This window comes from Morus notabilis, unplaced genomic scaffold (genome assembly GCF_000414095.1).
Source record: "Morus notabilis unplaced genomic scaffold, ASM41409v2 Scaffold945, whole genome shotgun sequence".
NCBI classification, from domain to species: Eukaryota; Viridiplantae; Streptophyta; class Magnoliopsida; order Rosales; family Moraceae; genus Morus; species Morus notabilis.
This window is the reverse complement of record NW_010357395.1, coordinates 11,936-21,346: the sequence shown is the minus strand read 5'-3', so window position 1 is coordinate 21,346 and position 9,411 is coordinate 11,936. Positions and strand designations below refer to the sequence as shown.

The window sequence follows — 9,411 nt, the reverse complement described above, 5'->3', positions numbered from 1 at the left end:
TTTAAGAATTTGGATACTCAGTCCACAAACTCTTTTTTTGTTTGCATCATCAGTATCAATTCTTTTCCATTAAATTGTCATAAAATGTCTATATTTTAAGGATTTTTTGCACCTCACGTCCTCAAAAATTTTTTTTTTGACGAAAGGCATTCAAAAGTTTTTTTTCCCTTTTTTAAGCGTAAATTGTTATCTTTTGTTCATAAATAATTTTTTTAATTAATGACAAAAAATAACTGATCATAAATAGGAAAACGCAAGACATACACAAATATTATTAAGAAAATTGGGCATCCATTTTATTATATTTTTGGTAATTTGGTTCTAAATTACAACTGAAATGCATCCATTGCAGTTGTCTACTTAATATCCACACCAATGCATCTACTTGGACAACTAATTTTTCGTTACAGTTTTTTATTTTTAAATAGTCGAAATTTGGAACCAATTTACTTAAAAAGTAATAGAATGGATGGCCAATTTCCTTGATAATATTTTATGAATTTCTCGTGATTTTCCATCTGTGATCAGTCATTTTTTCTCATTAATTAACAAAATTAACTTTATGATAGAACATATTAACATTATTTATTGGCAAAAAATAACAATTTATACTTTAAAAAAAAACTTTTGCGGACAACTTATTAATTTATTATCAGTTGTAAACAATAGACTAAACAAGTGATTAACTGATTATAAGTATAAATAATTTATTATAAGATGTAAAGAATAAAGTAGACAACTTATTAACTGATCTAATCCTATCCTTTATTTTATGTCCGGTAGATCAAAATAAACAAACCTATTATACGCCTACTTATAAGAGCAATGAGAGCCCCCCCTAGAATCACCCATTTTTTATATGGCCACTACTATTTAGACATTTTATGTTATTAACCTGTCAATTTATCTTTAAATTAAATTAAAAACTTTCCAAAAAAACAAAAAACAAAATGTACTTAAATTCCTTGCCATAAAAAAAAAATTGGTCTCGTCTAATTCACTTTTGAGTGGACGACGAACTCAACTGTGAGAGAGTCCGATTCAACTCAACGGGGTTGAATAGAGCTGCTCGTAGAAGAGATTATAAATCTAAATAAAAAAAGGTAATTTTATCTTATCAAAGTTCAATTAGAATTTCTCTTCGTTAGCAGCCTCTGAGATTACTCGTGCATAAACAAACCGTACCATGGAGAAACAAACGCCAAGACAATAACACCAGAAAGAAAGAGGAACAAAAAAAAAAAAAAAAAAAAGAAGGAAAGTTCCGAAAATTTGAGCAATCAATTTTTGTAAATTTCTCATTTCTGTCAGACCTTTTTTTTTTTTTTTCCCCCCTCGGATGATAGAAATTCATTCCAATTTTGGAAAAAAATCTTTAACTTTCACTTGCTTCTTCAAATTGCCCAAAAACATAAATTATGCTCCGATTCTAGTTGGATGAGAAGATCTGAAGAGAAAAAAAAAAAAAAAAAAAAAAAAGAAGGAAAGTTCCGAAAATTTGAGCAATCAATTTTTGTAAATTTCTCATTTCTGTCAGACCTTTTTTTTTTTTTTCCCCCCTCGGATGATAGAAATTCATTCCAATTTTGGAAAAAAATCTTTAACTTTCACTTGCTTCTTCAAATTGCCCAAAAACATAAATTATGCTCCGATTCTAGTTGGATGAGAAGATCTGAAACCAGCTTTAATTTTAGAGTCTTGCTTCTATCCTTCAATTCTTCTTCGGATTTGACATGGCGAAAGAGTTTGAATTTAGTAAAGTATTGCCAAATTCAATCAAACTGATTATGGTTTTTAAAATTTGGACGTAAATATCTTTATGCAAATCACATAAGCTCTTATAAATAATTGATATTGGAATTTTAGACAACGATAAAGCACGTTCGTTATATGGTGTGTATTAGTGTGTTTCTCCTTAAATTTTGACAATTATTATCAATTTGAGGACGAATGCAACACTTAACTAATTTCAGAATGACTATAAAATTAATTAACCTTTTAGAGTGACTACTAGACTTATTAATTAACGTTAGATAAAAAGTCTTGTTGCACAAGAATCGAGAAGAATGTAGCTATGGTGTTTAAAAGGATGCCTTGACACATTTAAAAGTCACTTTTGTTGGAGTGACTAATAAAATTGTTATTGATAAAAAAAAGTTATATTTGTTAAAAACATTAACTCCGATGAAGTATTACAACCGTAAAAATTTTACATTCTAAGGAAAATCAAAATTAGAAAAAGATTATGTAAAAAATGTATATGTATGCGAAAAATAAACATACTTAGAAGAGAAAAAAATGTTATCTAAATCCGTGGAATTGATTGAGTTCTCTCATAATGAGTTTGGATAACATTTTTCCTCTTCTAAGTATGTCACCTACTAGATGGGGTGCAATATGTAAATCAGGTCAAATGCAGCTTATGAAATTTAATTATTTACTCGGGCCCATTTTAAAAGCAATTATATGAAATTTCTATTTTAAGAACCCAATTTTTAAAATGTATATTCTTTTAAAAGAAAAAAAAAAAAAAAAAAAAAAAAAAAAAAAAAAAAAAAAAACCAACTTCCAAAAAATTATCTCCTCTCTAATTCACCTTCAGGCGCTCCCAACTCCCAAGTGAGGGAGAATCCGCTCTTAGAAGAGATTATAAAGCTAATAGAGAAGGGTACTTTCGTCTTTTCAACGTTCAAATTTACAATTCTCTCTGTTAGCAGCTTCCGAGATCACTGTGCACAGACAAACTATACCGCGGAGAAACTAACGCCACCCCGGAGCCAAACAGACCAAATTAACCATTAAGAAAAGAAGAACACCAAAAAGAAGAAAAACAAAAAAAGAAAAAGGAAGTTCTGAAAATCTGTGTAGTCAATTTTCATAAATTTCTCAATCCCGTCAGATCTGATTTTTCCCTCTCAAAATAGAAATTCATTCCAATTTTGGGAAAAATCTCTTCTGACTTTTCACGTTTCTCCGAATTGCCAAAAACCCTAGGCAGAAATTATGCTCCGATTCTAGCCGGACGAGAAGATCCGAAACCAGCTTTGATTTCGGAGTCTTTCTTTCTGCTTCTTCTTCTTCGATTCTTCTTCGGAGAAATTTTGGTTTCGATTTCCGAGGTTTTGACATGGCGGACGCGCTGTCCGTGATTCCGGCGGCGGTTCTCCGCAATCTATCGGACAAACTCTACGAGAAGCGCAAGAATGCAGCTCTTGAGGTAACAACTTTTTTCAATTCATATGTATGTGTATTTGTACCTATATGTTTTGTTGGTTCGGTTTTGATTTGGTGTACTAGGGTTTTGAGTTGGTTTTGTGGATCTTCGATTGAATTATACTCGTAGGTTGAGGGAATTGTGAAGAACCTTGCGACGAACGGGGATCATGATAAGATAACGGCGGTTATCAATTTGCTAACTAATGAATTCACTTATTCACCGCAAGCGAATCACAGGAAGGTATGGAAATGGGAGTGATTGGAATTGGAGATATATTGGGACTCTTTGATTCTGATCAATTGATGATTTACTTGGATCTTTATATGGGTTGTTTAAGCATGTTTTTGTGTGAGCATTGATATTTTGTTTTGCGGATTCTTTGCAGGGAGGATTGATTGGATTAGCAGCTGCGACAGTTGGGTTGACTTCAGAGGCTGCTCAACATCTAGAAGTAAGAACTGAAAATGAATTGATGGTGATGATTTTTTTTTTCCTTGTTTTCTTTGTCAAGTGTAATTCTAGGTTATGTTTGCTTTATAATGAATCATGATTCAAGTGTTGGTAGAAACATATACGATTAAGCTTCCTGCAGCAGTGAGGTTTAAAACCTATAACCCGGCTGCAAAGTAGATTGTTTGCAACTTGTGTTGATTCGCCGGGACGAGCACCCGGACTCGAAATGATTAATGAGAGTGGTTAGCTTTCAATAATTTACAGATGATCTCATTTTGTATCTTCTAGTAGGTGGAATTTGGAAATGAGGATAGAATTTCCTTTAATTGTAATCAATTTGAATTTGTGTAGTTTTTAGTTATGTCTGAGTTACTGAATTCATAGTTCGTTTCATTAAATAACCTGTACTGCAATTAGCGAGGTGGGTAGGATGAAATAGATGAATGAACGTTGTTCATTTGTCAAGTAACTTCACAGGGTTGACGATTTGTCAAGTAATTTCACAGGGGGTTAGGACATACCACTTTCTGATTTCTTTTAGAAGGTTCTTTGACCAAGAAGGTGCTTTATGTGGATGTTGTTTTGTCTGTTATTTGTAATGGTGCTGTGTTATAGTGGATTGCTTTTCACTTCCTTTTGTGTTGATGTATTTCATCTAGAACTGACAAACTACTGCTCTAGATGCTAATGGGTACCTTTTATGTTTGCTGCAAGAGTTGTATTGTCCGCTATCTCGTTTGGAAGGCCTTATGTTCAACTAATCATGTAGTTCCAATATAGAAAAATTTAACTGATTTGATTACTTAACTGATTTCATTACTGCTCTAGTTGCTAATGTTTACCTTTTATGTTTACTGCAAGAGTTGTATTGTCCCCTATATCATTTGGGAGGCCTTATGTTCAACTAATCATGTAGTTCCAATATAGAAAACATTAACTGATTTGATTACTTAACTGAAAATAAATAAACTTTGATTGTTGTGTTGTTCAGTATTATGTATTCAAATGTCAGGTGGACTAAAGTACACCCCCCCTCCCCCTCCTCCTCCTCCTCCTCCTCCTCCTCTTCCCTCTTCCAATTGCTAGAGTTCTTATAATTTTTTGTGCTTCTGGTGTGTGTCAGCAAATTGTGCCTCCTGTGCTTAATTCTTTTTCTGACCAAGACAGCAGGGTTCGTTATTATGCTTGTGAAGCACTGTATAACATAGCGAAGGTGAGTGGTGTTGCTATTCGTTTTTCCACAAATTAATGACATTCCCATATTTATGCTGGGCATGATACGTATTTTTGGTGATGCACAGGTTGTAAGAGGGGATTTTATCATATTCTTTAATCAGATTTTTGATGCTTTATGCAAGCTTTCAGCTGATTCTGATGCAAACGTACAAAGTGCTGCACATCTTTTAGATCGGCTTGTGAAGGTAATTTTGTCCAGAAACCCTTGCTTCACGCATTTCATCTCAAATATCAGATTGTTCCTTCCTTACCTCAAGTTGTCTTCTTGTTTGACATTTCTTTCTTACATAAATTTGTTATATGTTATGGAACAGGATATTGTTACTGAAAGTGATCAATTCAGGTAGGTGGTCTGTCATGTCAGATTTATAAATGTCTGCATTAGGGGTCAAAGTTTTTTATTGAGTTTCATTGTTTTGTGGTGTTATTTTTCTTCAGTATTGAAGAATTTATACCATTGTTGAGGGAGCGCATGAATGTCCTGAATCCCTATGTCCGTCAGTTTTTGGTAGGATGGATCACTGTACTGGACAGTGTTCCAGACATTGATATGCTGGGGTTTCTTCCTGATTTCCTAGATGGTAATTGATTTGTCTGATAAACTGTTCACTTTTTCCCGTTTTTCGCTAAATGCATATGGCCTCACAATTCCCAGTTAATTTCAGGTTTGTTTAATATGCTAAGTGATTCTAGCCATGAAATACGTCAACAAGCTGATTCAGCTCTTTCAGAGTTTCTCCAAGAAATCAAGAACTCCCCAGTAAGACTTACGCTAAAATTAAAATATATGGCTCTGTTGAAAATAAAAGCATCTTTATTTCAAGTGTTTTGACATGAAACAAATTATCTTGTTCATTTGTAATTTCTGACTCGAACAGTGCTACTCTTGAAGTCTGTAGATTACGGTCGCATGGCTGAAATTCTTGTGCAGAGGGCTGCTTCTCCCGATGAATTTACTAGGTTAACTGCCATCACATGGGTATGTTACTCTAGATGAGATCCCTCTTTGAACATGTTATCCTAGCTAGCTTAATGAAGAACACCTTTTTGATTGACAAAAAGATACTTTTATATAAGTTGTTGACGTGCTGCTGGACTGTGCAGATAAGTGAATTTGTAAAACTTGGTGGAGATCAGCTGGTTCCTTACTATGCTGATATTTTAGGAGCCATTTTACCATGCATATCTGATAAAGAAGAGAAGATCAGAGTGGTTGGTTTGTTTAAGTTTTCTTGTTTTATTTTTTGTTTTAATTTGGGTTGTTGTGTTCTCCCAGCTATCTATGCTGAGAACCTTGTTCATGGATTTTATTTTATTTTTTTAAAGACTTGCAAAAGCAGAAGTTTATTTATTTCTACAGGTTGCTCGTGAAACTAATGAAGAGCTTCGTGGAATCAAGGCTGATCCAGCTGAAGTATTTAACGTGGGATCTATCCTCTCTATTGCAAGGAGGTGCAGTTTTTTTAACCTTTGGAACATGCAGTTTGAAATGTTTACTTTTATGGGTTGGCACTTTTGCTCCTTTAGGAGCTATAGGGATGTGATGTTCTCTTCTCTTTTATTTTTGTCTTCACTGAGCTCCCTTCTTTAGCTTTGATACATTAAGTGGTATTTTCTTAAATCAATTTCCAGTCTACAATGCTTTGTGGTAATTGCTGGATATTTTGACTGATCAGCCAATTATCTAGTCAGTGGGAAGCTACTAAAATAGAAGCATTGCACTGGATATCAACCCTTTTGAACAGACATCGCGCTGAGGTAATAGGCTTTTTCATACCTATGACTTATTCTTCCTCAGCCTAACGAAAAAGAGAGGGGGAACAAAAGTAGGAACCTGTTTTCAAATTGTAGTTATATCTAGTTACTTACCTGTTTTGCATACATGTTCGTTACTCAATAGAGTTTTCCAAGTGAAATTTCATTCTCAATTTCATGTTCAAGATGACTTTTGATCTTTCCAAAGGCCTGTGTGAACTAATGTAATATAGATATATTATTCCATGCTTCTGGTAATCTCTCCCATTACATGATCCGTCCTCCATCTGAATTTCCCATAACTGCTGACAGTTATACTTGGTAGTCTATAAAGTCAGTAGAAAGAAATTAGAGGATTTTCTTGGAGACCGAATGTCTGTTCTAACTTGGTTTATTGTACTTGGAGACAACATATTATAATTTCCAGTTCAATGTGTTAGTTTTCAAAATAATGTGGCATAGGAAATGCTGGCTTGATGTTCTTCACCTTTAAACCAAAGCCATTGGAAAAGTTCCTATTATGTGATATGTACTATTAAGAGCTCTCTGAGTTGTTACGTGAATTTTTTGTTTGTTTGCTCCTTGCTTAGCTCAGTAGCACCAAATACTAATTCTCTAATTGAAACAGGTATTGACTTTTCTGGAGGACATATTTGATACACTTCTGACGCCACTTTCAGATTCGTCTGATGAGGTAAACTTTTTAACATAGTTGTACATTTTTGTCTCTGCTGGCCTTGCGTTTTAATTGCTTTTATCATTTTTAAATTTCATTGCGAATTTATTTTTGGAAATGTATGACTACCACAATCTTATGCTTCCATGTACCTTTTCTTTTAACGAGCTCCTATAGTAACCTATTTATTAGTATATAATGTTTCGACCTTGTAGTTGAGGTTATCAAACTCTACTGCAGCAGCAGCCAGCATGAGTCCTTATATTAGCTAGCACCCACTTTTCGTGTGAACCCTATATCATCAAACTCCACTATAAGAGTTTGATCAGGGGAAGGAATCAAAGAATGATCTTTTTTTTTTTTTTTTGGTTAATTGGGGATTAGCTGCAAGCAGGTATAAGTTTAAAGGGGTAAACCATAATTTACCGCAAAAGGTGAGGGACAACAAATAACATGAGTAAAGTATCTGCTAACAAAGCAGAATTGGCTGTTTAGCTATTGACAGTCATTTGGAATTTTGTTATGGTACTGGCCTTCTGGTTTTCTGAACCCGTTTACATTCTGTGATGCTTCTTCAGGTTGTGCTCCTGGTTCTCGAGGTTCATGCATGCATAGCAAAAGACCCACAACACTTCCGTCATCTTGTTGTTTTCCTGATGCATAATTTTAGGGCAGATAATTCTCTACTGGAGAAGTGAGTTTCTTCCCCCCTCCCAACTCTCTCTCTCTCTCTCTCTCTCTCTCACACACACACACACACACACACACACACACACACGTGCTGGTGGTTAATGCATGCCACATTTCTTATTTTGATTGTTTTGTTTCTTATTATCTCAGGCGTGGTGCTTTGATAATCCGCCGACTTTGTGTACTTTTAGATGCTGAAAAGCTCTACCGGGAGTTTTCTACGATATTAGAAGTGGAATCCGATCTGGATTTTGCATCTGTTATGGTTCAGGTTGTCTTTTCTGAACTTCAAGTGCACGAGTGCCCTAATAGAATGACGTTGAGGTTGGGGCTTTTTATAGTTAAGAAAGTGAAGCAAGGCTTTTGTATTTAATAGTTTCGTGATTTCTTTTTATTTTTCAGGCTTTGAACTTGATTTTACTTACATCATCCGAATTATCTGAACTTCGAGATCTTTTGAAAAAGTCACTCGTGAACCCCGCTGGGAAGGACTTATTTGTTTCGTTGTATGCTTCATGGTGCCACTCACCCATGGCAATCATAAGTCTCTGCTTATTAGCTCAGGTAAGTGTTTAGAATTTCATTGTACTAACTGCCGCCATCTCTCTCTTTTTTGTGCTGCATGCCCTTTTGTTTATTGGTTTAGTTTTTATATTTCAATAGAACGTGTTCCCATTTCTTATCTTGACAGACATACCAGCATGCAAGTGCTGTAATCCAGTCTCTGGTGGAGGAGGATATTAATGTGAAATTTTTGGTCCAGCTGGATAAATTGATTCGCTTGCTGGAGACTCCAACTTTTGCGTATCTAAGATTGCAGGTTATCATTTAAAATTATTTCATTGTTACGCCTTTATATTATGTTAACATGGTACTTGGCAGTTCCTCGTTTACTTGGGAGAAAACTACTCTACTATATGATAATCAGATAAATTTGTTCCAGGATTCTGAACCCTCCAAAATATTTTTTTAGTCACCGAGTCATATTTGATTTATGAATTGTCTTATAGTTCTCTGCTGCTCCTGCTTTTGATCTTCAGGATCATGATCATAAGAATGCTAACTTAAGTTGATTGCTTGACAGAATTTGATTGAGGTCTTGTTATTGAATGTAAGCTTTGGTCATTGTGAAATCACTATAGGGTGAATTTGAAATTTTCATTCGTTTGGAGTGTTTGGTTTCTGCTATTTCTATTAGTTCTGTCACTGATACAAGTAGAATCACTCGGATGTATTTTTAAATTCGCAAATTGCGTGGTAGTTTCGACTTGTAATAGTCTGCCAATAGCTATAATCCATTACAGAGTGGGAGGTTTAATTCTCTGTTTTTTTTTTTTTTTTTTTTTTTTTTTTGTTTTTTTGTTTTTTCGTTTTTCCTTGAATT

General features: G+C 34.4%; 1 protein-coding gene across 2 annotated transcripts in view; it reads left to right on the top strand.

Moving 5' to 3' along the window:
* The first annotated feature begins 2,710 nt into the window (after positions 1 to 2,710).
* The window catches only part of LOC21386899 (protein VAC14 homolog), a 9,672-nt gene continuing 2,971 nt past the window's right edge, over positions 2,711 to 9,411 (top strand). Inside the window, exons 1-17 of one of the 2 annotated variants that reach the window (XM_024169947.1) lie at positions 2,711 to 3,217; positions 3,344 to 3,457; positions 3,603 to 3,668; positions 4,794 to 4,883; positions 4,972 to 5,091; positions 5,221 to 5,249; positions 5,345 to 5,487; positions 5,572 to 5,666; positions 5,799 to 5,885; positions 6,011 to 6,118; positions 6,267 to 6,358; positions 6,583 to 6,664; positions 7,290 to 7,355; positions 7,916 to 8,031; positions 8,178 to 8,298; positions 8,430 to 8,591; positions 8,791 to 8,847. In XM_024169947.1, the coding sequence (XP_024025715.1) occupies positions 3,128 to 3,217; positions 3,344 to 3,457; positions 3,603 to 3,668; positions 4,794 to 4,883; positions 4,972 to 5,091; positions 5,221 to 5,249; positions 5,345 to 5,487; positions 5,572 to 5,666; positions 5,799 to 5,885; positions 6,011 to 6,118; positions 6,267 to 6,358; positions 6,583 to 6,664; positions 7,290 to 7,355; positions 7,916 to 8,031; positions 8,178 to 8,298; positions 8,430 to 8,591; positions 8,791 to 8,847 (1,638 nt within the window). In that variant the 5' untranslated portion in view covers positions 2,711 to 3,127. Of the gene's footprint in view, positions 3,218 to 3,343; positions 3,458 to 3,602; positions 3,669 to 4,793; positions 4,884 to 4,971; positions 5,092 to 5,220; positions 5,250 to 5,344; positions 5,488 to 5,571; positions 5,667 to 5,798; positions 5,886 to 6,010; positions 6,119 to 6,266; positions 6,359 to 6,582; positions 6,665 to 7,289; positions 7,356 to 7,915; positions 8,032 to 8,177; positions 8,299 to 8,429; positions 8,592 to 8,718; positions 8,848 to 9,411 lie in introns of both variants that reach the window. The other variant, XM_010089898.2, reaches the window with a different exon arrangement.